Genomic DNA, 27,827 nt, shown 5'->3' on the forward strand with positions numbered 1-27,827 from the left:
CAGTTATTTGGCCTGGAGAGTCAAAGGCAGATGGATGTGATGCTACTCCATCACTCGCTTGCGTGCGGTTGGCTGGAGAAACCAGTGCGTCTTGTGCACACTAGCCCCACGGGACGCTATACTTGGGTAAACCTCTTCTTGACATCAGGCTCGTCTCTCTCAATCAAGCACCCAGTCAGCGTGGAATCCACTGCTCCCACGTCTCAGATTAAGATATTCATTGTATAAAATATAAACTGGTTTCATAGGAGGATAACATTAGGTGCAATAGGATTTTTGACCTTGGGAGAGGAGCATGGCTTTGGGTACTTGCACGGGCTTCGTGGTCACCATCACATTCCAGCTAATAGGCGAGGAGGCTGGAAGAGCTTGTCCACTCACCAGGAAAAAGAGCAACCAGGCAGGGAAGCCTGTTGTGACGCCCAAGATGGAGAAGCACATAAGGCATCCCGGGTATTTGCAAAGTTTGCTGGAAAAAAAAAAAAAAAAAAAAAAGCAATGGGGTTTTTAAGCTCCTGAAAGCCAAATAGCTCCCCACACCATAAAACCCCAAACGTAACTGGTTATAAATCACCTGCCCTTGAAACTCCAAATGCCTCTGAAGTTACAGCACTGCTGTATTGTACTCACTGAGAGCTTTTCATCTTGTTTTTCCCCCAAATGGGGATTATAACCTACTACTGATGTTTCAGGAGTACTGGCTGAACTGGCATAGGAGGAGCAAGCCTAACGTTGTACAGTGTCCTGACTCTTGGGAGTTTGATGTTTCAGTTTCCGTGTTTCATTCACACCACTTGTGACACTGCTGTCCACGTTAATGCCTGGATACTCGCTCACTTGCCAGGGTTTTGGTGGCAAAACCCATGGAGGCTTCAGTTTGTCTAAGGTTACGGCTTCATACCTACCATCAATGTCTCCTCCAACACTCATGACAAAATTACCAACATATTCTGCACCAGTTGAGGGTTGCATACTCCTCCATCCCATGCGTATCCTCACCTGAAAATCCTCCATGAAAGCACAGGTGGACCAGAGGTCAGGGGACAAGCCTTGCATTTGGGAAACGCGGCTGTAATCTTTCCACAGACTTTGTGTTGCTACAGGCTTGGATCTTCAAAGGCAGTCAGGCAGCTGAAGTTGCCTTGAGTTTCTCTGTGCCTGAGTTTCCCCAGCTACAGAATGGGTTTAATACTAATAGCATTTCTCTGCATCCCAGTAGTGCTGAGGATAAAGTTGCTATAGGTTCTCTGGTGCTTGGATACTGTAGAAAAGGCGAGGGCAGGTCAGCATCTCCAGCAGACCTCCCGGCACGAAACCTCAGAAGGAGGTTAGGAAGAAGTGCATCACAGAGCTGGTTCATGCCTCCTTTTCCATGATGCCCATGACCCACAATCTTCCTGAAGGGCAGCTTGGATGCTGCAACTGCATTTTCAGTCTCCCCATAATACCCTTCCACAGGAATGAGGGGGGCATGGATTTTTGCATTTACTACCCGGCCTACAATTCATGAATTCAAGCACAGCATCCTCAACCTGTCTCCTGATGATGTATTTTCCTCCTGTTCTATGGTTTAAAAAAAAAAAAAAAAAAGAAACACAGTTGATTTCTTAGTACAAAATAAAACCTGAAAGCTTTGAGTGACTGAGCCAGGAGCAGTGTAGCACTGAAAGCAGCATCCACAGTGCTGGGGGCTTGTCAACTTGAAGAATAAAAAGCGTAAATTCTGAGGTATCTATCTATCTGGGTTGTAGGTAATGTCACACCAGGGAGTTATAAGCTTTTAGCCATGTTGGGCCCATGAATTACTACTTTTCGCAGTCAGCAAATTTCATGCTATCCACAGAAAATCGGCACAGTGCATAAAAGATGGATATAAATATACATAATTATAGCTCCACAGTCTCATTTTCCTTTGATCCTTTGCAGGTTACAATCGACATTGAAGAGGAGAACGATGAACCGCCAGTCTGCAGCCCCCGGGTGTATAAGGCAGTCGTATTTGATAACGTTACCGTTGGGACAAACATCGATAGGTTTAGGCTCGTTTGCCATGACAGAGACTCCAGCGATTCGGCCATGCGGTTTGAGATCGTCTCTGGTAAAGGGTTTATTTTTTAAATTTGCTGCAATGAATGCTCCATCACTGGTCACTTCCTTTGGAAGCATTTATACCTTTCCTATTTTTTCCCCCTTTTTTTAGGCAACAGAAACAATCGCTTCGGTTTTGACCCGGCCCGAGGGTCCAGCACGCCCAAGCTAATTGTGAAAACCCCTTTTCATTTGGAAGCCGGGGCCGAGTCCCAGCAGCGCTACCACCTCGTGGTGAACGTCATTGATGACAACCTGTACAACGTCACCGCGACCAAGGCCAGGACGGGGACTGTCTTAATAGATGTCCATGTTCTTAGAGCCAACCCTACCCCTGCTCCGGTAAGTCTCCCGGGAAGTCCTGCCCATGTGTCATTGCAGCACAGCAGGAAAAAAAAAAAAAAAATGTCCTTTCTGCGATTGCAAAGGAGCACACTGGCTGAGGTGCTCCTGATTGTGCCTCACTACCAGCTGGTCTCCAGCGAGGCCCGAGTCCCAAAAAAAGCTCTCCCTTGGGGCCCGATCCCAGGATCACAAGGCATTCTCCGCCCTTGCATGCCCTGCCACCCATGAAAAGGCTTGCAGCTGTGTCTGGCCTAGACTGGAGATACCAGACTTGCTGCTGCAACGGGGACCCTGGCTTCTTAAGCAGCTCCATAGGGCTAGTCACAATCTGACCCTAACCATGAACAAGCAAAAGTGCCCTCTGCCCTTCCCCACCATCCTGATCCAGCAAGATCCCATTGCCAACCCTGCTGCCTCCCTTCCCAGCCCAGCTGTCCCCAGGCTCTCCACTCCAGCGAGTCCCCCTTCCCAAATTACCCCCACCTCCGAGCTCAGCAATGCTGCGTTCCCAGCCAGACTCAGTAGCTCGGAGGCAGAAACTTGTTGAAGGCAATAACTTCCATCTTTCTTATTTGCTGCTTTCTTGTAACAATTCCCCCTGGCTGGTTCAGGTGCTTCACAGCCAGACATGCTCCCGGGTGCTCGTTAGCCTTCAGAAAAAATTAAGAAGTGGCCAGGTCTGAGCTGCGTTGCATCTCAGCCACCAGCCCCATGCCCTGCTAGGCTGTCACAGGAGGACCGAGAGCAGGCTGGACTGATTGCAGGTCACAATTATTATAAACCGGGGCATCGCATCGCCTCTGCCAGCCGTTGCCCCAACTCTCCTCTAAGGCATAAGCCACAAGTTTATTTGCTCGCTTGTCTTGGCATTGCATTTTATAACCTTTCATTTGTGTTGTGCCAGTGCCTAGCAGCCTCTCGCAGAGCTCAGGGACGGTGTGAGGTGAGAAATGAAAAGACAGTTCCTGCTCTCGGGAGTTGCATAACAAGGATGCAGCAAACGATGGAAGCCAACAAGCGGAGAGGCGCCAAAAAAAGAGCAAATTGTGCAAAGAATAAAAAGAGCTCTTGCCTTAGCTCGTCCCCCCACTGCCCAGTGTTCCCTTAAGCATTTGACCCCCTTGTGTGCTTGCATTTCTACGTCGGCAAATGCAATCTGTGGCTGTCACCTAAGAGGTTTCACCTCCGTTAGATGCAAAGGAGAAATTAAAAAAAAAAAAAAGTGCTGCCTTGACCTTAACAGAACATCATGCAGTTAGTATTACCAATACCCAGAGAACTTTTTATCAAGCAAAACACTCACTCACCAACCCAGTTTTTGCTTAAAAACATTAACCACCATCTGGCAGGACAAGTTGCTTGCTCTTTCTGACAAGAACACTTATGTCAACAGCACAGAAAAGGACTGACCATTATGTACACTGCCGTCAACACCTACAATCCTACGGACTGGTACATTCCCTTCATCTTCACCCTGACGGCCATTCTTGCCGTGGGCTTGGCGGCTTGGGGGTGCCATCTGGTTTGGACGCGCACAAGCTTCAAGGAAACCTGCTTCACCGTGCCGAGCAAGACCGCCGAAGCAGAGAAGGGGTATGCGTACTGCATTTCTTCAGCACAGCGAATACCATGCACATTAGCAATCCACCTCTATTAATTTAACATTTCAATGAATGGAGTGCTGGTTACAGGAACAGGGGATGAAACGAGCATTTTCCTCTAAATAAATAAGTAAAATAGGCTTTTCATTGAAAAAACAAAACAAACATTTCTCTTGCAATTGGGAAATTTCCATTTTTTCAGTAGGAAACTGCAGACTTTGGGGTTTTCCACGTTTTCCACAGAAAGTGGATGTTTTCTGCGGCGCACAAAGTTTTTTAGGAAGAACAATACAATTTAGTCAAAAAATCCACATTTCCGCTTAAAAAAAACAAAACAAAACCTCAGAAAAATGGTTTTTGACTAGCCATAATAGTCCTTTCCCAATGCAACATGCTGCTGCTTCTCCAAATCTTTGCATCTTCTCATTAGTGGTGCATCACTGGCTGTTCTGTTCCCTTATTCATAATTATTCAGACAGTCACTGAGTATGTGTGAAAACGTTCATGAATCCTGTACCTAATTTGTACCAACAATTACCCCAATCATTTTTTTTTAAATTTAATTATGCAATTTAAAATTAGCAAGAGCACGTGCCCTTTGCTTCAAGTGCTGTCACATTAAATGTCAGGCCATTATACTCTCTTTATCACAGGGGAGACTGGCTAGTAAGTACCATTTCTGTTATTAAAGTTAGCCTGTTTTCTCCAGCAAGCTCCGACTCTCAGCCAGCACAAGTAACTCCAAGCAGCGAGACCCCTTGCAGCCACTCAAATCCTTGGCTCTAGTGCTTTGCAGAGCTGCTCCTAAATTTAGGCATTGACACTATTTGCTGTGCTCCAGGTATTTAATGCACCCAGTGTAAACAGTTAGCGTGCCATAGGCTTATGTAACCGTTTTGACGCCTTTTTATTTACTTCTTTTGCAGAGTAGAGACATTTATGCCAGGTAAGACACCGTTGCCTACATGCCCTTTTTCCCAGTTGCTCTAGAGGCAATTGTTGTGCTCTGCGGAGGTATCAAACATGCCTTTTCTTGTTGAAACAGGAGCCAAAAAGAAACCAGTAGAAGTGGTAATGGTAAGTACAATTATCAATTTTATTCCGTGCAATATGGAACAGATTCTGAATCGCCTTGACCCGGCCTCGAAGTTTACAGGCTAACTTTCACAGTTCTCAAGTACTTAGAACTGAGCGAGGAATAATGTCCAGATCCAATAGGCTGGACATCTTCCCACTTTGCTTGAATGCCAGAATGGGATTTTGTATATAAATTGATTTGCATTTGGGTCGCCAGAAGAGAGGTCCCAAGAATTTAAGCTCCCATGTGTGTTCAGAAGGCCAGGATTTCTTTTATTGGACCAAATGCATAGCTGGGGTAGAGGCAGACAAGCCTTTGAATGCAAGACATTCTTCTTCAAGACGTTCTGCAGACCTGATGAAGAGTGCTTTGCATTTGACAGCATGTCTCTCTCTATGCCAACTATGCAATTAGTCCAATAAAAGATACCACCCTAGAAATCCTTGACTCTTGCATAATGCCTGGACCAGCACAGCTACCTCACTCTAACGCTCCTGTCTATTCAGGTGCAGGAATATTATATGACATGCAGCAGGCTTGCAAAAAATGGACGAAACCAAACCAATGATGCAAAATGTAACAGTGTGATGGAGTAACTAAGCATGCAGAGCACCGGGCAGTCAAAATGAATCACCTCCCAGAAATAATACACCTGGATGTTTCATGCAATAGAAATGCACAGCTTGGCTCTCGCCAGCTGTGCTAAGCTTGCGCCCATGTTCTGTTCCTCCAAGGCACTTCCTTATTTCCACGGCATCTGAGCTCTGCCCTGTCCGATACCCCAGTGAAGTGGGCTGCGCTACCAATGCCATTTCACAGATGGGGAACTGTTGCAACAAGGATGCTAAGCGACTGGCCCAAGGTTTCATACGACACATGTAGCAGGGAAGGGCTTTACCCCAAGTCTCCTCAGCCAGTGCCCTTGTCACTGGATCATCCTCCGTCTTTGCTAGGGATGGACAGTGGGTGTTGGCTGCCTGACAGATGCCTGCATCTTGTCCCTAGCTCCTCTGGCCCCTACTGTGCCCCGTTCCTTGGTCCCTTGCAGAATGGGCTTCGAATTTGCTCACTTGCAGAGTCTAGGCAGTCTGGGCCCAGCAGGTTGGCTTCCACCAGCACTTGCCCACAAAGTCACATCTGCCACATAGAAGGGTCTCAGCATTTTTTTTCCTTCCTCTTCCTAAGGAAACAGCTAAATACAAGACAAAGTTTGATGGAGAAGCAAGGGATCCAGGTAATGGCTGCTTTTGGGGGAAAAGCGGGCACACGTGACCCAAGTGATCTAGAATTGAGGATTGCTTCGAAACATAGGACGTGTCTATGTGGGAAGGTTTTACCTGTTATCCTACTGTAGTTATACCTGTATAACCTCTACATGGGCATGTGCTAAGGTACATTTCTTGTTCATTGCATGCAAGGAAGGGGTACGGAGGTCAGATAAAGAAGAAAAAAAAAATCCACCACATTGAAGAAGGCACTAAAAGGAATCACGTAGGCAGTGCTGGCAGCAAAATTGCATTGATTTAAATTCACACCTGAATGCACCCAAAAAATATTACCTTTCCCATATATTGCAGTATCCCAAATACTGCAGATTTGATGTGTTCAGTTTGTATAGTCTCCCAACCTGGAATGAGAGCGCATTTGGGAAGTGATGCGATGATTGCTGAGAAAGCTTGTCCTGGTAATGAGGACTTCACCATAGAGGTGGTGGACTGTTTGGGTTTTTTTTTCCACAAGGGGAATGTTAAATATGCACAATGGTAGATCGCGCATTACTGGCAGTGACACAGATTGGATGATTAACATGGGAGGGATATACAGTTTTTTGCATTCCTAGCATCTGGTCCTGTTCCTGCCTCTCCTGGTTGGGAGTCGTGCCACAGCTCAGAACGGTTAGCGCAAGGCAAATGTTGAAGAATAGATCATTTACGCAAAGGCTGTATAGAATTGATGGATTTTTTTTTTTTTTTTTTTTTAAATATAGTCTTTTACCCTAAAGAACCTCTATATGTTTTTTCCTGGGTAGTCACAGGGAACCTGTATCTGTTCAACAGCAAATCAGGAGCAAGGAAGTGGAAGAAGGAAGATGCTAAGATGGAGAAGATGCAGTTGACCAACATCTACTCAGTGTCTCAGAAGCTCCCCGCTGCAAAACTTGCGCCACTAACGACTCCCATTAACAGGGAGTTGAAGGCTGGTTCGCAATCATAAATCGGAGTATTTACCTTGTTAGCAAGAACAACTTTTCTTCCCTACCAGAATTAACAGGTTAAATAAGACAAATCAGTGCAGTGGGTTTTGTGGGTGAAGGAGAATTTGTTGTTGGATCCAATTTCAGAGTAGGTATAACAACAGGTTTAAGGCATTATTTTGTAACTTTTGGGATGTACTTTTTAACAGAACACTGTTGTGTGTGTGATAACATCAGGTAGGCACCGTCAATAAATATTTTAATCCAATTATGGTTTTGTTTTGCAGTGTTAGAACAGCCTCAACATATGCAATTATAGTAAATCCGTTACTGTGGTTGTATCTTATGCTTTTAGCCTTTCACAGTCCCAGCTCTCACCAAGTTCATTTACTAAAGTCCTAACTGGAGCTGCAGCTCTCCATTGAGTAATTAAGTTGTAGCACAGCTTCAGAATATATATTTAGCTTGATTTTGACCTTTGAACAAAATAAAGAAAAACCACATAGCAGACTTTTCACAGACAACTTCAGTCCACTGGGGTTTGAAATGCACAAAACTGATAATGGAAAGAAAACCCTGAAAACTGTAATCTGGCTATCCAAATACCTTTCGGCATGGGTAAAACACAGTAGGTTTTTAACCATACAATCTACATCTACCCGGTGGTTTAGGACAGGAACGGAAGGATACTGTTCCATAAAAAGCACAAGGTGAGCGGAGATGCAGCAATTCAAAATAGAAACAGCCTGGACAGCTGAGGCGAATATCTCCGGTCCTACAGAGTATCGGCATGGGATCTTTAATAAGCACAAGCAGTCATGACCTCAAATCCAAATGACATCTCTTGAGCTGAGCCAGTATAGAGTTGTGCAAAAGCAGCTCTTTGCAATACACAAAAGCAAGTCGTCCTGAGCCTACAAAACCTAAGGATTTAAGATGTCACGTAATCCAATCTACTGGCCTTTTACCTGATAACTATTTGCACATTCAAAATACGCAAACATGCCCTCTCATTCACAGAGTGCTCCTGCTTTGCCCAGTAGCATGTTATATTGAACACCAGAGTGGGGCACTGGTCAGGTGATGATCCAGAAGGAAGAGTGGCACTTGGTGAAATAGTAGTGCCAGGTACTGCAGTGTCTCGTTGAAGATCCCCTATTGCAGGCACTGTGCAAGCCTGACCCTGGTTAGTTAAAGGGGAGCAAATAGTCCAGCCAGGGCAATGTGGCTGCTACACAACATGCTCCTCGACCCCTACTGTCACTCGTTGCTGGGACCGTGCATCACGCCAGCCAGCTTCAGGGTATGGATGATCCATACTTCTTTCAGGAATTTGCTCCCCTTCAAACACACTCAGACTAGACCTGAAGCCAATCTTGCTTGCAATGAGGATTGGGATGGGAGAAAGGAGTCCCCGGTGTCTACAATAAACATCTGTGTAGGTGATTTCTCTGGGTAAGGCAAGCCAATTTATGTAGCTAATATATTATGCTGCAGCTTTTAAATGAGACACCTGCTGATGGAGCAGGGGAATTGTTGGTTGGACAACAAGATCTAGTGATATTGAGCACTACATCCAGGCAGCAACTGGTTGTTCACTATTCCTACTGTGAAACTTTACTCACTCACAATGTCCTCAGATTCATTTGAGGGTGCTCAGTCCATCAGATAATGCACATTTTCAAACAACAGTAACACAGCCATTGTGCTCTCCTGGATCAATGCGTCTGCAATTGTCTTTAGGTAACCGAATTTCAGTTTGCATCACTAAGCAACACTCAGCAGGTAAGCTCAAACAGAAGTCAATTGACATATTCATTAGCTTCCTTATATGCAGCCGTCATCACCACTAACGCACATTCCTACAGGGATATCAGGACGTCACGGTGCACGGGAGCTAAACGAGAAGGGAGTTCTGGATGTACAGTACATAAAAACTGAGAAGTCTCCTGTTCATTTACCCCTGAAGGCTAGTGGAAGGAAAGCTCTTTATTTATCGTGTATATAGAGAAATGAGAAAACAGATTGTCCACAAATGAAGCCGTTTGAATTGCACAAGCGTGGCATTCCTCGCAGACTTCGCCTTGCTAGAACCAGATCACTTTGCACGCAGATGTGCTGCCCCGGGCAAGCAGGCCATGCAAAGCTCATCCTGGCTTCTGACCAAAGGACTGATCCAAGCCAAAGTAGTTTTATAACCACATGGGACTATAACAGAGGGATTCTGAAGGTCAGACTTCTTCACCTTTGTCTTTTCCGCTTGTCCCCCAACTCCATAGCTCCTGAGAACTTCTCCAGCTCCAGGCACGTCACAGAGCGGCGAGAGGAAAAACGAAACTCTGAGACTGAACTCAGGAAAGCTCCAGAATGGCATTTAGCTTATTGTAAGGGGAGGTGGGAAGAAAAGCATAGACAGGGGAGAAAGCAAAAGGTCTGAAAGAGTAAGGGGCTTTCAACATCAGAAATGGAAAAGTTCAGTTAGAAACAAACTTTTTTCCAACTACTCAGTTGGGCTAAAAGCTATCACCTCTACTCAAAGCACCTTGCCCGCCAATTAGAAACAAATGAACATTTCTAGTTCATTTCCAAATGTCCCACTGAACAAGGGGGGAAAGGACCTTTTCTCATTTTTAAGGAAACCACATTCTTTTGCATGAAAATATTTGGTTGAAAAAGTGTTGGCCAGCTATTCATCAGACTATTCCGCCCTCACACCGCTGGTGTGCACTCAGGTTGTGCCCATCTCGGGCCCTCCCTTTATTACAGCCAAGATGCCTTCCCAGAATAGACATGCCACCCATATACTTCCTAGCAAATGAGTTTCAAGCCCTTGGTTGTTTTTTTTTTCCCAGGCAATTATACAAATCCCAAACTCTAGTGCTAGTCTCCTCCCTGAAGAGCCGTTAGCAAGTGACTAATGGAAGGACCTGAATTTCGAGAGAGATCTCCGAGTGCATGTTAGTACGCCACGTGGGGTCGATTGCAAACATTTGGCTCGTGCCATGTACACCTGTTACAGGTGGTCTCTTGGGGAAAGACTAGATAATTTTTCTGTGACAATTATCCTCCTCTGGACACTGCTACAATTCAGCAGGCTATTGCAGACAAGACGGGAAACAACACTAGCTGGGATGCAGAGAGGAGCACTGCTGTGTTTTTTTATTTAGAGAGAGAAAAGAAAAGTCTCTCTCTGCTAATAAACTCACTGTACTAAAAGCAAAAGTTTGTGTGCACCCCAGAGAGGACAGAGGAATACTTCAAAGGTGGCTAGATGGACTGGAAAAAAATCAAAACCTTGCATGAGGTTTGTTTGCCAGCTCCCTGCTTCTGGCTGGCAGTGCAAAAAGACTAAATTATAGGAACAGCTGGACCAAGAACAACTAGTGCCAGGAGTCTCAGGAGAGAGGCTGTACTTCAAGGGGTTTCAGCCTAGGGTGGGAGACCAAAGGAGGTTTAGAGCAGGTGGTGTTTAGCAACCGAACTGAGCTGCCGGACCTTTGGAGGGCTGGTGGCCATTGCTAAGCCATTCTTGCTCCTGTACAGGGCATCTTCGTGTTATTCAACCGCCCAGAAGGACCCCGTCTAGTCACCAGCCTCCCAGCACAGTGCCCTGAAGGAGGTCCAGGGGGTACATGCACTTATTAGTCAGCTCTCCCTATGGCCATGTGACCGAGCTGGATAAAGCACACCCTTTGCTCTCACCGTCATGGTTTATTGGGCTCTGCATAAGAACAGCAAATCTCCGAGTCAACAAAGGCCCCTGGCATGATGGTGATGGGTCCTGCAGACATATAAAACTGGCTCAGCCGGTCTCCTTTGTTTTTAGCCCACCCAGACGGACCCTATTTTACTATTTGAACCAGCAGATAATATGAACTGAAATATTTTAAAATACTCCTTAATCAGTACAAATCACGTAAGGAAACCAATTTCGGCAGGGAGAGCACACGCACGAATCCAGCTATCAAATGGCTGCCCGATAGAAAGACACTCCACACATCAGAACAAAGGTTTATTCCTCACCCTCTTTTCAGAGCAAAGGCTCAATCCTGCTCTCCCTAAACACTCATTGCAGAGGGCAGGGCAAGTCTGGGTGCAGAACTGACCCTTCAACTGGACATTCACCTATGTACCGGCTGGGTTTTCCTTATGCACAATACTTTGGATTCAGGGCCAGCCACATCTCTGTGTAAATCAGTGGAGTTGTTCTGATAAGCCCCAGCTCAGGGTTTGGCCTTTAGGTGCTTTAAAGTCTTGTAGATCAAATCCTCCTTGCAGGGTGCTACCTTTCAGGCCCTTTATATTTGGGGCAGCACAGCGGCAAGCCATGTCAGATATGCCATTCAGTCTCTAGAGTCCTGCATCTGCTGTTTATCATCATAAACAGCTCTCTCGTCTGCATTCCCCTTTGGTGATGAGAACTTGTTCAATGCACCTACCTGCATACTGCTCTCCACAGCAGCCAAATATTTTGCCTTCCCACCCCCTGGCCTGCTGAATGCCCCCCATACACATACAAATGGCAAAGGGGACTCTCTTCTATGTATTTCTGTGCTCTGAAGCCCAGGAGAACTAGGGCAAAGAATCCAGCTGTAGAACAACCTTCCAGAGGAGAGCAGGAGACTCTGGAGACAAGCTCTAGGAAGTGTTGCAAAAACCTTCCTCTGTGAGAAAGTCTTTATACCATAAACAACTCACAATTCACTCCTAAAAACTCCCCGAGCCTGTAGCTACTAGACTACCACAGCCCATGCAACAAACTCACCTTGCCAGCCCTTCAGACAGACTATGCCACTACCTTCACTCGCTGGCCATACCCAGTACCTTCTGCAAAGGGCTTAATTAGTACAGGTCAAGCTGCCTGGCCCCATCACTTAGCAGTGCTAATTATCTGCACATGAAAGCACTTCCACTACATATAATTTAAGAGGCGAGCCATGCAGGGCAGAACAAGGTGAAGTCTCTATTCAACACATTTGGGACTTGGCTGCAGCTCCTAGGGCTGTTTGGTGCTTTGTTTGGAAACAATCCCAGGAGCAGCCTAGCAGGCTGATTTAGACACAGGTATCTTGTGCTTTGCCCATTCAGCCCAGATCCCCCCGCTGTGTTTATGTGTGTGGGGACTGATTCTCAGGAGCATTTTGCACCCAGAGCCCTGCTCCAGCCAGGTAGACCTGCGGGTGCTCAACACCTCTGAAAAATGGGCCTTCGAGACTGCTTCCTTGCCTTGCATTCGTGCTAGGCAGCTGTGGCTCTCCAGCGAGCAGCCATCGGGCTCAGATATCATAGAGTAGCAGTTTTTTACTGGAGAACATTCCCCCCACCAGGCTCAACTTCAAGCCAGGCTGCAAAGCATTGGCCCAAAGCCAGGAGCTTCCTGGTGCTGGGAAATTAGCCAGGAGGGTCTGTCTGATGCCAGTGCCCTCTTGGTTCAGATGGTCCATGCTGCTCCAACCGGTCTTGGAAATGCTCGAGGGTAATTTTAAAAAATAATGAGGGAAAAAAAGATCCTGCCAGGAGCTTTAACTATTCTGCCACTCACATGCAGCTTCTAGAAACCCATTCTCATCTGCATACATTCATACTACAGCTTGGGGTGCTGGTTAACAGCTCTAATTCATGTGGCCATCTCAGCTGATACTGTGTTTTCAGCTCAGCCTGTGCCAAATGCCAAAGCATCAGGAAACAAAACACAATCAGGACATGAGGCTGAATGTGCAATTAGTAAACTCTTCTTCCTCCCCCAAAAAATCACCAACAGCTTTGGGCTACATGAAGGGGCAAGCCACGCTTTCCAAGAACACAAGGCAAATGTGTCCGTCATGTTATCGGGGGGGAGGGGGCATTATAGCTAGTACACAACTAATGCACACCACTAATTGGCCTGTTGATTATTAACATAAAATCTGTACATGAGCTACTCTCCCTTAAGAAATGGGCTAGTTTTTTGGCAGTGGGAAAATAAAAATAAAACTGGGACAAACTCATCCATGTCATTCCCATATCATGGTATTCATAGTAGAAGCTGCTCCCTGAGCACGGTGTTATCTGTTTTTAATTTGAATACTTTATTACCGTTTGTTGTAGCAGCCTAATTTAAGTTTGTCAGCAAAATAATCAGGCCTTATTTCCAGAGTGAGAGCTGTTTAATATGTTGCTGCAGACCTGATGATATTTTACTGTGTTGCTTTCTTTAATTAGATGAAAGCCTATGACATTCATAGTGCAGGGACAGGCTCTCCGCTGCCAACTATTACAACGTCTGCACTGCCAGTGGAGCTGGGAGACCCTGGGTATCTGCCCCCGACATCCCCGCAGGACATGCAAGCCCCCTGCAGCCGTGTCACATTAAAACCCATTATATAGTGCCTGGTTTTGCCATATTAATAGTGTGGTTGTGACACTTCTTGCTGGAGTCAGGTCCACAGGACTGAGACCTTGATATATGAGGCGCGTGCCCAACAGATCAAAATCGATGTGGAGAGAGGGATCCAGTGGGACATGCATTCATATTTTATGCAGGGTTTAATGCAGCCGAATGAGAGCCCAGGGTAGACCACCAGCAGGTTGAAATCCCACCAGCTGAATGCTTGCATTACTGGAAGAAGGGTCCCTTGCCCAGCTGCTCTCCATTGCCTCTTTGCCCCCACACTCTACATCAGGGAAGGAGCTGTGGTTTTAAAGACAGTCACTCACATAGAAAAGATGCCATCTAGCAAATGCTCCTCTCCAGCCAGGGGGAAGGGTGGAGCACCCGGCAGAGACTAGTCAGGCCCTATCCTTACCCTGACCCTTTGAGCCTGGAGGAGAAAAAGTCCAGGGCCATCACCTTTATTGGTCACCTCTGCACCTTTATAATGGCTCTGCATGACCTCCGCCAAGCCTGCTCCCCTCCGATCCCATACATCAGCAGGGGCTCATCATCCCACTGCCTCTGTTTCGATTTTGGGGCCAGGGCCCTCTCACGCCGCGTACCAGCACAGTGCAAGATGGACAGGGTGACAAATGAAACCGAGTGCCCGAGACTATCTGGCTGGGGTGGCAGAGGAGAGGCAGCCTGACAAATCTGGCCTGCATGATGCCACCAGCTGCTTGCTTGAGCTGGAAGTGCCCCCGACGCTGAGGCCGTGGGCACGGGCGGGAGTGGAGAGCAGCTGGCAAACAAAGGGAGGAGGCAAGACATTTATTGCTGCGCTGTAAACCACTGCTGCACGCAGTAAAAGTCAATGCAGGGTTTAAGAGCTGGCTGGCAACTCGGGAGGCAGTGAAAGCACCGCTCCTTATTTATTCACCTTTCCTTACAGGGCGAGAAGCAAACAGCTCGGTCAGGTTCATTCCAAAACTTTTGCTGCTCCAGGGCTCCCCACAGCCTGGGCACAATTACCTTTTCCCTTTGCTCATGAACTCCTGAGGTAAGGCCTCATCCAGGCCAGGATCTGGGCAGCACTCAGGTTGGGCGCTTGTACGTGTGACGTTGGCAGCAGGTGGGAACAGCAGCCGCGCTCCCATTGCTTGCAATGAGGGGACGGAAGAGAGGATCTGCTGTAAAGATTGCTGCTCAGTTTCTGAGAGTTCAGGGATGTCTCGTGGGATGCGCGCGTGCAAGCAGCGATTGGACATGCCTGCATGCAAAGGTCCAGGCATGCACTTGCAGCTGGGCTGGTTTTTATTTGGGAAACAGCAAGGAAGACACAAGACTAGAGGGAAGAAGGCAAGCGGACCGGCAGTCTCGGACTGCCCAGTCCCCCAATAGCCCAGGCCTTCAGCGCACAGGCTGCTGGTGAAAGCGGCCCTACAGAAACCAACAAAATTGCAGAGGCACAGGGCTCTTTTACCTTTGCACATCAGGTGAAGCTACGCACACTGGAAATTCAGCCTTGGGCTCCTGGCAAGAAGCTCCATTCAGGAAACAACACTCCTGATTCTCCCGCTGGGTCTCCAGCACCCAGAACGAGTCGTCCACGAGCCAAGGAGCTGGTCTCAGAGACTGCTTGAAGCAGGACCTCCAGCCCCTGGGGTTTTGCTCAAAAGGGGACCAGCAACGGAGTGTGAAATCAGAAGGACCCAGAAGTCCCAGACCCAGCCCTGCCAAACTTTGGGGGGATTTCAGGTCCGGGCGGGGGGGTGATAGGCATGGACTACCAGCCCCTTGGGCAGCTGAGCAGAGGACACAGGGAGGCCGCAGTCACCCCTTCTTATTGCTATTAATCATGGATACTACCACACAGCCCATGCACTGGCCAGGGATGCACAGACAGTCCCAGGCAGTCCCTCCCCAAAGGCAGTCTATATAGGCAAGAGAGGGGACTGTGATAGCGGCCAATGCTATGTTTTGGGGAGCAGGTCATTAGTCACAGTGGGTAGGATTTCCCTTGCACAGCTGGAGTCCCAGCAATCCCAGCTGGACACAGATTCAGCTCCCCTTTGCATTGCAGGGATCCCTCCAGATGACTTGCCGGATGCACGGAGCATGCAACTGGAGAAAAGCTTGCATTTCTGAGCGTGGCAGACTTGATGCCCAAGGGCTGGGCCTCTGATGAAACCAGCTCAGATAAAAGCCTTGCAGATGTATTTTGGGATGCCAAAAATAAACCAAGTGGTCCCTGGTAGCCACTGAAATACCTGGGCATGATCTCAACTGGAGACCCCACGCCTTCTGCCATATGGGAAAGTTTGGGACAAATTCTTACAGAGAAAGGAGGAGATCAAACAAGACCTGCCTGGTGACTAAAACACAGGCCCGTAGCAGAGCCTGTGCTTATCTGCTGAGGACGGCAGGGAGAATGGCAATTATACTGTTCTGGCAGCTCACAAGCCCCATGGGAGCTGCATTTGTTGTCACAAGGATTAGCACCCTCACAGTCTTCCTGGGGAAGCTGCGGCTGCTGCTAGAGCCTTACTAATTTACAACATATCAGGAGCCAGGAGGTAACGAGGAGGCGAGAATGAATCCGTGCCCCAATGCGCACACACTGCAAATGGGATATACAGATGTGAGGGCTCACTCTATGGGGCTCCCAAAGGCCGTGCCAGCACTTGGAAAGCATGAGCGATTGCAGGTATCCGGGGATCAATATCGAGATCCAGCTGCCAGTGAGGTCAGTGCAAAGACTCCCCTGAAAAGTGTAGCTGCAAAAAGCAAAGGCCGAGTCATCAGCAACACCGGAGGGATCTTACCTTGATGCAGGGCTGGCGTCAAGTGAAGCTGATGAGCTATTGCAGCTACAGCACCTGCTCCTCTTCCTCGCGTACCTGGACTCCGCCATGCAAAATCAAGGACACACTCCCCTTTACAATAATAGGAGCAAGGCTGCATCTTAAATGAAACATGACAGTAGGTTTTTAAGGAAGCTTTTAACCAACTCCCTGCGGATCCAGCTACATGTACAGTAACCTCTGGGTCAAGCTTTTAAGCTGTGAGGCTGGAGGGTTCAGGGCAGCCACAAACAGCCTGAGTTCACACTACAGCATCTTCCAAAGCAAAGTTAGGGGAATAGCTTCCTTCCTCTCCTCCTTGCTGAATGCTTTGTCCATTGAGTTGATAAAGTAATTGGTGCAGGAGCTGCATCTACTGCAGGCTGGCACTGGGTCTAGCAGGGGCTCCCTGGGTGCTGCCTTCATACAGATGCTGTGTTCAAATAAGAAATCTGCAGAGGTGAGGAGTTTACCATGGCAAAGCCATGTGTTCCCACCAGATTGAGAAATGCCAGAACAATGAGTAGTGGAAGATCCCTAGTGCTTTCCTATTTCCATTCCCCCCATGCACCCCCTCGAGCAGCTTCTTAATTTTTTTGAACTAGCTTCACAAAGCATGCTTTTCTGCTCTCTGCTGTAACGAGGGCACAGTAGGAGGCTCAATGGGCTTTCAAAGTCACCACTGGCTTCCTACTACACTTTCTCATGCTGGACAATGTTTCATTTACTTTGGTGCTGGGAAAACCATTGCTCTGGCCTTAGCTGTTGGGAGAACTTTTAAACTCAGAGGTAGGTGGGTCACCAGGTTTTCTGAGCCTCTTGGGCCTTTTCTGGTAGAAAACTCGAGAGAGAATGGCAGGGGAGAGCTATTTTGGGGATATTTCCTTCCTTTTTGAATTTTTAAATGTAAGGAAAGGCAAGAAGCTCTGCTGCTGCTTGTAAAGCGGGGAAGCCCATCTGTCAGCATCCATCCAAACCGTCTGCTTTCTCATTCCAAGTATCCATGGATTTGCCAGATTTGAGAAAGCGCCCTCCGCTCAATTTTCAAGCAGTTTGCAGCCATGGGCACTTCCTGTCTCAAACGTGAGCACTTCTGGGTCTGCACCCCTCTCTGCTATCAATTAATTTATGTTAACGGACCCTATGCCTTCTGCTCACCCCCGCCTCTCTCCCCGTACTCGCTGCAGTTTGCTGGGCAAACAGCCGGATTTGGTGCGAGGGCAGGCAACAAGTCATCATTCTCCTGTAATCACAGGCCTGGCAGGGGTGCCAGCAGGGCTGAAGCCCCAAAAAACACTCTCAGTTGCCATCTAGCAGCAGAAGTGACACAGCGGAGGGGCCCTAGCTTGCAGAGCAAGCAGAGCAGCCTTGGCCCATTTGCAAAGGTCTCTTGCTCCCTTGCAGAGGGCACATACAGGGTACGGAGTCGAACCCCACAGGGTGGGAGGAGATATGCCTTCCACCTCAGGAACATGGTTGGCTCCATTACTAGAGATTATAGGGTAGGTGAGCAAATGGCCAGAAGCAAGCAGCCTACTCTTCTTCATTACTTTCTCTGTGCTGTGATCCCCGGTGCTGCCTTGTCATCCAACCCACATTCAGATGTTGCCGGTCTTTCCTTTGCAGGAAAAATATTTCGGAAGATTTCATTTCCGGTCCAACCCTGTGCACCTGGCACTGGCTCAGGGATATGATCAGAGCACCTGCATACCTGCTGGCCTTCATTTCAGTGTCTCATACCAATTCCTTTCCCATCTTGTCCCAGGTGGCACGAGCCCGTGCTAATGTCATGCTCGGATGTCGGCCTTCCCTTGCTGGAGCGATGGATGGTGGGTCTTCTGCTTGGAGCTCAGCTGCAAAAATCCCAGTTGGGTTTTCGAAGCGCTGTGATGTATTTGACGGTGAAGAGCTAAATCTAGATCCTGAGACTATACTTTTCCCCTCTCAGCGCCAAAGGTCAGCAGTGAGTAGGCTAATTTTTGCTCTTTTCCTATGTCAAGGCAAAATTGTTATCTCTCGTCTCTCCCTTCTTTTCAGGCAAAGAGAAAAAGAAAATTAGGGGGGTTGTAACATTGTAGTTGGCTCCATCACCATAATGGCCTTGTCAGAGTATGTTAAGCTCTTGTAGGGGAATTTTTTCCCCCCATTCTTTAAACATTTTCTCCATTTAAAAATAGAAAACATAGAACTGGGGTTTGGAATTGTTCTTTTTTTTGCTAGAAAGATGTTTTTTAAAAAAGCTGTGGGTTTCTATGATGAGTGTGAGAGTAGAGGTTTGAAGAAGTTATGAACTGGCTGGGAGCCAGCCCCTTATCTGGTCAGATAATCATGGAGAATGGAAAGACACACGCAGGCACTGATCATCTGCAGCCAACCAGGAACCAGCATCATGAATACAACCACTTTATTACTATAACCACTGAAGTCCTTTCCTCCCTAGACAGAGGAGTAGCTTTATTTCCATTTTCTTTCATCATAGAATCCCCAAATTTAGGTAACCTTTGTGATTTATGAACACTTTTTGTACATCAGAAAAATTAAAGAAATTACCTGTTAAAAAAAAAATCAATTAACTTTAGTATTTGGATGGGTTACTTTTTCTAACTTTCCAGGGTGACTGGTTTTGATGGATGGCCTCAAGGGCACAATGGTTTACACGTTCTTAAAAGCACCCAGCTGAGTCTCTACTAGTTAGACCAATATTTAGGCCAAAGACCCATTCTGAGTGTTGTAGTCAATATTCCTTCAATAATTAGCAGTGAATGAAATTTAGAACGTTTCATCTAAAGAAGACAAGATATAAAAGAGGTTTATGGTGTGTACTGGATTTCAAGCGGGAAACAGCAAGAAGTAAAGTTCATATAACCACTGGGCATCTATACATGTGCACCGAGAGCTGCTCTTAATTAAAACAGCTGCAGCGTCATGTGTATTAGCATCCCTGTGCTTCAAAACGGTGGCGGAGGTGCTTGAACTAAACCTCATTGAATATGGTTTAGTTCAAGCACTTCGCCACCATTTTGAAGCACAGAGATGCTAAATAGACGTGATGCGGAGGCTGCTGAAGCATTTTAATTAACATGATCCAGCAGACTTGATTCATCTAATTAGCGCACATCAGACCAGACATCCAGCATGTGTATAGGTGCCCGTTGTTTGTATAGCCAAGGATTGTGGCTGAATCTCCACGTGCCCAAATTTTTCATCAACAAATAATGTGGTATCTATGATGGTTGAAATGCAGCCATCACAGAGAGACAGCGAAAGTCTTTTGCATCAGTTAACGGCTTCCCAGTCAACAGCGAGCTCCACCCTGTCTGACCCAGACTTTGTTCTATTTAAAAGGAAACAGCGTTAAGGTACTGACATATTTACAGCATTGTCTGTCTCTGCTATCTCACTCTTGGCCGCTACTTCTCTTATGTACACTGCTATATCTCTCATTCTTCTTGCCAAGCATGGATCATTTGGTGTTTCTCACATTTCTGATCTCTTGCAGGAGGTTGGACATCAGAGCAATGCTGAGTAACAAAATCATGAAATCTTCAAACTCGAGTTTGCTATCCAGATCTTCTTCGAGAGCAGAAATAATTTCCTTGTGTTTTGGCTTGTTCTCCTGGCCCTGCGAAAAATGTTAATGGAGATTATTTAGTATGGGTTTTTTTCCTGCCTTTTCTATAGTGAATGTAAATATTTTGTCTCTTTAGTATGTTAAACAGATTGAGCTCCCAGTTCTCTGATTTCCACAAAAAAGTGCCCCCCTCGGTGATGAGCCCAAGATCACTTAGCCAGTATTTAAACTACTTCTTGTGTGCCATTCTGATTTTGCATCATGCTGGTTTCTAATCAAAGTCTTGAGTGACACTAAGTCAGATGCCTTGCCGTACTGTATCAGTGCTGCTACCTTTATCAACAAAGCTTGTAATCTCATAGAAAAAATATATATCCCGTTAATTTAACAAGATCCATTTTCCATAAACCCATGTTGATTTGCACTGCTTATATTTCTCCCCTTAATTCTTCAGGAAGACCTATCGCACAAATTTATCTGGGACTGATATCAGGTGGCTCGGATCATAATTTTCCAGGACATCCTGTTTACCCTTTTAAAATATGGGGATACTAGCTTTCTTCCCTTCTCAATCTTCCCCAGATATTCTTTGACTTATTGAAAAATCAGCAGTCCAGGACGCACCTCAGCCAGTTCTTTACAAACTCTTGGATTCAGATTGTCTGGACTTGCTCATTTAAAAAAAGTTGGTGTTTGCAGCCGCTACTTTACATCCCCCTGAGTTGCTTTTGGTATAGAAAATATTTAATCGTCATCACATATTATATCCACATACTTGGCTTTATCCCTGAACTTAGAAGGGAAATAGTCAGTTTTGCCTTTATAGCTACGTTATTATTGACTCTGACCACTTCAACTTAGTAATGGGCTGATGCCATTATTAGGGTTTCCTTTGCTCATAATGCACTTAAAAGTCTCCTTCACATTGTCCTTTGATTTCTCCTTGGGTCCTTCTGCGTCTCTGATCAATTTTTCTAAAATTCCTAGCTTCTCATTTATACTCATAGCTGTCAGATTTCCCTTCTCCCCCCATCATTTGTTACGTTTGGCTATATTTGTTCTTGTACTTCCCTAAGCCAGACTGTTTCTTAATCACAATAGCCTTCTCTTTACCTTGGTTTTTTGCCAGACTTATTCTTAAGCACTCTCAACTACCATGCATGCTTTTTGGCTTCAGTTCTTTCTTTTAGTTGAGCTGGATCCTAATTGCTTTCAGCATTGTGAAACTGGCCTTGTTTAAACACTGGCTGCAAATATTATGGATATGGGCATTACTAGATTAGAGCTACCTCCACAATAAACCTGTTGTAGGAAAGATCAGCTTTTTGCCTGCACTACGGAGTTCAATACCTTTATTTCCTAACCCTGGATGGCAACAACTGCCAAATAGTGCATATCAAAACCACCATGCCTAGGGCTTGGTTTTGCCAGCAAATTCAGGAAGTGGCTCCCCCACCACCCCTCTTCGTTACTGAAACGGGGGGCACATATATTACAGGAGCTGGCCCTATGTAGGCGCAGCCCAGCCCATGCTCCTTCCCCAGGATTTCCATCTCAGATGGATCCTTCCCCTGGCTGACCGCCCATCCCTGCTCTCGAGTTTTAGTCCACAAGTAGGAGGGCCAGGGGGATGAGATCCCCGTTTTAGCTGTCCCCAACCCTCCTGGCAAGAGGAGCTGATAAAATGGTGCCTTTCAGCCCACTCTGCCAGGATGTCATCTGCTATCCTGCAATTTATATGGCTCCAGCTGGCCTGGGGGTGTAAGTCTGGCCCTCGTGTCAGATGGTGATGATGTTCTGGCAGATTCTGGACTCCTAATTAAACACACGTGTATTTCTTTCTACCAAAAAACACCCAGCGCCTCCTCTTTGTACGAGTCCCTGCAATTGCTTTGCCTTCCTGATGAAAATGCAGGCAGGTTGTTTCTTGCTTCCACGTCCTATGTTGCGCGCAGAGGCAGCCAGGAATAAAAACAAGGTAACCCATCCATCATGATCGGATATGCATAGTCGTTAAACTCTCATTTGGGATTAACAAGCTGACAATCCTTGTGATGTATCGGCAGCCTTGCAAATGCCTTCCCAGCTTGGCAATTGCCTGACTGGCAATGAAGGGAAAGGCAAAGGGTTTGCACGGAAAGGGGCTGGGAGTTTGGTTTGGGTATTTGCCGTGGTGGTGCAGACACCACAACCATCGTGGGCGGCAGGAGTGAGCGGTGCAGGGGCACGGGCGCAGCTCTGGACACGTGCGCTGATCCACTTACCTGTATGAAATGCCCAAACTGGGTTTGCAGCAAGGTCCTGGCTCCTGCTTTGCTGAGTTTGCCTTCAGGGTCGGCGGCGTTGCTATAGACCAGGGCTGCGGTGGCAAAAGCCTTTTCTAGGTCCGAGCCTTTCCCTAGAGCTGAGGGAAGCACCCGTCATTGGCAAAGGCTTGTGGGATCGAAGGACATGGTGCCATCGAGGCATCCTGCGCTGGTGTAAATCAGCATCGCTCCATTGCAGCTGATGGCCCCACTCACCAGTTGAGGAGCTGGCCTAGAATTTATTACTCGAGAGGCAGCAACACCCGCTGCAAGATGCTCATAAAACAGACCTGAGCTGTAAGCTACAAATAATAACCAGGGAGGCTAACAAGAAGTGAGCTGCATGAGAGCCCGGGCCTAGTTCATCACCCTTGATGCAGAGAGAATGGGAACACTGTTGCACCTGCCTCCTGCATTGTCTCCCCCACCAAATTCTCCAGTTTTTGGTGGAAACTGGAGTTCTCCACCATGCAACAAGGGTCTGTTTTCAGGGTGAAAATGTGGATTTAAAAAAAAAAAAGAATCCCTGAGTGCTCTTTGCCTGCAAACTGAAGCACGCCGACTTTGAAATGCTGCTGGTGTGCCCTGGGGGATCCATGGCACACACACTTTGTGTTCCTGTTTTCCACTGTGCACCAGGCTGCCTCTCCCAGAATGCACCTCTGTCATGAAGAAGAGATGATGTTGCATCATGGGGTGAATTCAAACACATTTGGGACCGAAAGTTCTTTCTGCTATCAGCCGAAATATTTTGGATTTTGATTCTTCCCCAAATCCATGGCGCTTCCCTGGGCCGCCTTGCCTCTGGCTGTATCGCTTCACCCACCCATCATCTGGGTTGCTTTGCTGAGCAGGGCAGAGACTCTTTCTTCCCCGTGAACCTCTGTATGACAGTGGGTCACACCCACCCCAGTGCAGAAGACTGGCATGAGGCTTGAGCTCACTTTTTGGCTTTGTTAGGAGAGCTTACTGCACACGGGAAGGACACAATGGCAACCCTGTGCCATGTACCACTGGGTAAGGATGGGCAAGGAATATAGAGGCTCAGGCTGGAGGGAGGTCAAACTGCACCCCATTACTCCCCTTCCCCACACATCCCAGTTTCCCCAGAAATGCAACCCAGCCTGGCTTTCTTTACCTTTGCATGCCTGCCTTCCCCCCACATCCCAAAGTCTCTGGCCCCTGCGTGCAGGAGCCCTGGCAGCGTGTTGTAGCAGGCACTCAAGGCTGCCACAAGACAGAGGGGCTTCTCCGTTCTGCTCTGGGCTCATGCCAAAGAGTGAAATTTCCCCTTGGCCCCCACGATTCGCTGCACTGGATGCTTTTCCCTTTGGCGGGTAAAACCCATCAGCCACACTGAAGGGGGTGCCCTTACCTTTCACCGAGGCCAGCTGCTTGGAGATGGGTATGCTGGTATCGAAAGGAAAGACACAGTTATACAGGAGTCATCATTCCCTTGCACATCAGCTTGTCCGCTCCCACCTGCTGTGTCACCCCACAGACCCAGTGCTTTCCACCCCTGCCCAACATCCCAGGGAAGCTGGGTTTCCTCCACAGGGCAAAAAGCAATATCTTGAACTCCAGCTACAAAACCATTTCTGAGCCTCAGCCTTAGAGGCTGGCCTGTAGTTCCTATTATACGATACAGGGAACAGAGAGTATCAGGGCTGCTGGCCTGGACAACATCACAGCCAGTGGGAGCTAATATGCTCCTCACCCCCTGGGAACGTTCATTGTTCACGTGGGATCTAAGTGCATCCGCAGAGAAATCCAGCAGGGTCTAGGCAGCTTCCACGCTTGCCCGTTTCCACCGTGCAATGCAGGGTTACTTGGGCGTTACCTCTGCCAAGAGCCTGCCAGACAGGCTCTATCGACTTGCTATTAAAATATAAAGCCTGATTACTGAGTGCTGGAAGCTAATTACAGCCCAGCCAACGTGCGTGCTGCGGAACGTCACTCTCCCGGTTGATGCAGACAAATCTGAATGGAGAGCGAATTTCAGGACAAGGGCTGGATTAGGAAAGTGGCAAAGAGCAGAGCGGTGCCTTACCGTTTGGGCATGCTGGCTGCGGCTGAAGCGGTTTCCCTGCTGGGAGTGACGCCGGGCCGAGGGACAGAGGACTGCTTGGCGTTCGCAGAGCTGGCCGTGCAGCCACACATCTCTCACAACAGCCTCGTTAGCGACGATCTCCAAGCAACTCCAGTCCTTGCAAACAGGCAAATCCCAGCTTGGCACTGCCAACGCAGCCTGCCTTCAGCAGGCCCTATCAATAATGTAAACGCTTCCTGGCAAGCGTGGAGCTAGCTAAATAAATCAGCCTGCAGCAACCTGTTTGAACCTGTGCCCAGGTACCGGAGGGTAGACGGTGCTGTTTATTTTGCTTATGAGGAGGGAGCAAGCTAGATTCGAACAGGGCCTGAGCAAGTCAACTGGAACCCAGTCTACATCTTTCGTAATAAACAGCCACCTATGCTACACCTATGGTGTTGTCTTGGGGAGTGATCTGGGTGGTACAAGTTGTGATGGGGGTGGCATAGGAGCCTCTGTGTCCCCTGGGCACTCACCAACCTTGAAGGCACCCCCCAGGCAGGGGGATTAGGGACAGACTCTGTCCTCGTGGTACCATGAGAAGCCAGGGAATCTCCCCTAAAATCTCCATTTTGCAGGTGAGGGATGGACCACAGCACTGGTTCAGATGCACCTATTTCTTGCAGTGGGTGATTGCATGCTCAGGGAGCTGTTATCTCACCCAGGAACAGAAACCAGGGATTCCCCAGCCTGGGACCAAAGCTTGCTCCAACGAGTATCAAATCTGTATTCCCACATTGCAAGAGGAGGAGCAGGGGTCTGTCCCATTCAGGACTACTAGCAAGACTGCACCCACCGTAATGCCTCCATTTCATTGAAGTGGGTGCTCTCCACTTCCAACAACATCACTGACCTGAAGGACAGATCAGTGGTACACAATAAAAATGGGAAGCACCGTGTTATTTGTCAGCACAACTGTTGGTGGGGGGATTATTTGCCATACCTCCACTCACTGCATATTTCCTACCGATGTTATCTAAGAGCCATTGGCACGTCTCTGGCGTCTTTGCTCACAGATGTCTAGACAGTGCTGCTTTGACCCGAAAATCCTATTGGCAATATTCTCCTCCCAGGTGGGCCAGCACAGAGAGGAACTTCATCATTTTCCAAGTCATTTTTCCTGGTGCAAGATACAGTGCTGATGACAAGATTCTCCAGGATGAGACTTTATGTAACAGGACACTCAAAGGAGACAGCAACAGATGGCCTAGAGAATTAAAATGTTTTCCTCATTTAGCAGAAGCTAAATTACTGAAGGCTAATGAATAAGGATGTTCGCCACCTTACTGTTCTTAAATTTTAATCATCTTAAAAAGCATGTGAAAAGACAACCCTTAATTTCCCATCTAAAAGTGTCATTACTCAAACAATTCGGGGCCTTTTTTCTTGAGAGAGGTTTAAGCTGTCTTAGATCTCTGGTGTGTTCTTGGGGATAGGCTCATGAATTAAACAGAGCCCATAATTGCAGTGACGCAGCCAAAACACATATAATCAATGCTCATTATCCCATCAATTAACACACTAAAATTAAACAAGAATTCAGGCTTAGTAATCTGCCATCAACTAGGAAGAAAAAAAAACAACAGCTCTTGCTATCATGTTGAAGTGATGGTTCTTTTTTTACATCTGCGGAGCCATACAGCAAGGCATGGACCGCTTTACATCATGGCTTATCTGCAAAACATAAAGCACCTTTGGTCCTAGCATCCAAAATAAAAATAAGAGTGAGATAAGAATTTGTGCCATGGATTTCAGCTGACGCCACAGTCGGGAAATGGCCTCGCAAAGACAACCTGGGGCTTGCTTGTTTCTTTTGCCAGTGCGGATCTGACCGCAGACTGTATTCCCATGACTTCCCAGCCCTCAGGGATTTCTGAACTCCAAGAATGGGTTTGAGAAGGCATGCTAACCTACACTGGAGAGAGTAGCCCAAAGGATGCAATTCCCCCTGTGCATGATCACATCCCATGGTCCCAAGCTACTTTCCATTGGCACAGCCTGAGTTTATGCTTTAAGCACAGATACACACTGGGCATGTCTACACATTCATTAATGCGCCTTAGATACTAGTACTAAACTAAATGTGCAGTACCTAGAGTTACTGTGCAGTATCACCAGTGCATGGTTCTACAGTGATGTTTACTGCTCATTAGCCTAATACAGCTACTCCTCACTTAAAGTCATCATTACGTTCTTGAAAAGTGCAACTTTAGGTAAAACGAAGTTAAGTGAATCCAATTACATCACAGTAGTTACCTACTATCACGTGGCGGCCAAATAACGTTATAACCGAACATTGCGCGACTTTTAAACGAGTAAGTTCTCTAATAGATCAGCGATATAATAACGAAACGACGTTAACTGGGATGACGTTAAGTGAGGAGTACCTGTAACAGTGCGCAGCAGGCTATTAGCACCGTTTGTGCTGTGACGCACTACTTCGCAGTGTTATTAGGTTAATGTGCAGTAAGCATCTCACGTAACGTGCCCACAAAGATAAAGAACAGAATAAAAAAGAAATGTCTATATAATTCACCCTGAGCTGTTTTTTTTGTGGAGAAGGCAGCATAACAAGTTAATAAATAAATATTATACATGTGCGGTACAACCTCATACTCGCTAACCGTCTATAATTTTAACCACCCCAAAAGCAGGAACTGATTTTTTTTCATTACTATGATATAGAGGGTTGATTAAGCCTGTTGTAGGGAATGCTTTCTCATAATTGCCTCTTCTCCTGGTCCCACGGGGGTTCATTATAATGCATTTGTATTGCATCTAGAGACACATTATGTCGATCTTGATACCTGCCTATGTGCGTGGAAAGCAACGTGAATAATTACGAATGAATTTGCCAGTTTTATCTGAATGTCACATTCCCACAGCCGCGCGCAGGCATGCTGGTGGCAGCAGCAGCTGGGCATACAATGCTCCACGGGTGGAGAAGTCCTGCTGTCTGGTGTCCTTTCAGAGCTGCTTCCCTTTTCACATGCCTCCGATTCGGGATGGCTCATTTCTAAAGCAATATGTACCTTGTACCAGAGCCCTGGCTTCCATAGAGATGAGCCTGTCAACAGCACAACCATGCACGTTCGGGCTTGCCTAAGTCAAGGCGTGATTATGCTGGGACTCAAGGCTAACAGTGTAATGGATATTAGGAGAAATGCATCTAAAACCTAAGACCCATGGACTTGGGAGGGTTTATTATTTCCTCACACTGATATCTCTTGGTTGAAACCAGTGCTGGGAAGTGTTGCTGGAGCAGACGTGCAGCTGATTTGCACCCCAGAAAATACGATATTGTGGGGATGGGGTTTTGGTAGTGTCTAATGCTCTGGTGACTCTTATCTTCATGTGCAC

At 47.1% G+C, this 27,827-nt stretch overlaps 2 protein-coding genes across 2 annotated transcripts in view; one reads left to right on the plus strand and one right to left on the minus strand.

The window, feature by feature from the left end:
* The window catches only part of LOC109288829 (cadherin-related family member 3-like), a 37,049-nt gene extending 29,723 nt beyond the window's left edge, over nucleotides 1-7,326 (plus strand). Inside the window, exons 13-19 of the mRNA XM_019504583.1 lie at nucleotides 1,927-2,098; nucleotides 2,201-2,430; nucleotides 3,827-4,026; nucleotides 4,961-4,980; nucleotides 5,080-5,111; nucleotides 6,298-6,346; nucleotides 7,142-7,326. Of these exons, the coding sequence (XP_019360128.1) occupies nucleotides 1,927-2,098; nucleotides 2,201-2,430; nucleotides 3,827-4,026; nucleotides 4,961-4,980; nucleotides 5,080-5,111; nucleotides 6,298-6,346; nucleotides 7,142-7,326 (888 nt within the window). The remainder of the gene's footprint in view (nucleotides 1-1,926; nucleotides 2,099-2,200; nucleotides 2,431-3,826; nucleotides 4,027-4,960; nucleotides 4,981-5,079; nucleotides 5,112-6,297; nucleotides 6,347-7,141) is intronic.
* Nucleotides 7,327-19,705: 12,379 nt separating this feature from the next.
* SNTN (sentan, cilia apical structure protein) lies at nucleotides 19,706-24,662 on the minus strand. The gene is made up of 4 exons (XM_019504820.1): nucleotides 24,429-24,662; nucleotides 23,754-23,788; nucleotides 22,337-22,476; nucleotides 19,706-20,123 (listed from the first exon to the last, which is right to left on the minus strand). Exons 1-4 carry the CDS (start codon nucleotides 24,536-24,538, stop codon nucleotides 19,965-19,967), a joined length of 444 nt encoding a protein of 147 aa, XP_019360365.1. The 5' UTR covers nucleotides 24,539-24,662; the 3' UTR covers nucleotides 19,706-19,964.
* Between the last annotated feature and the right edge of the window lie 3,165 nt (nucleotides 24,663-27,827).

The sequence above is a fragment of the Gavialis gangeticus genome, unplaced genomic scaffold (assembly GCF_001723915.1).
Source record: "Gavialis gangeticus isolate Ggan-Ray unplaced genomic scaffold, GavGan_comp1, whole genome shotgun sequence".
NCBI classification, from domain to species: Eukaryota; Metazoa; Chordata; order Crocodylia; family Gavialidae; genus Gavialis; species Gavialis gangeticus.

What these genes read in the sequence shown, in the direction of transcription:
- SNTN (XM_019504820.1), bottom strand. Translation starts at nt 24,538, where the DNA reads ATGTGTGGCTGCACGGCCAGCTCTGCGAACGCCAAGCAGTCCTCTGTC. An exon ending in GCAGCCAGCATGCCCAAACG is followed by an intron (nt 23,789 to 24,428) that starts GTAAGGCACCGC and finishes TTTCGATACCAG; the next exon opens with CATACCCATCTCCAAGCAGC. An exon ending in GCAGCTGGCCTCGGTGAAAG is followed by an intron (nt 22,477 to 23,753) that starts GTAAGGGCACCC and finishes TGCTTCCCTCAG; the next exon opens with CTCTAGGGAAAGGCTCGGAC.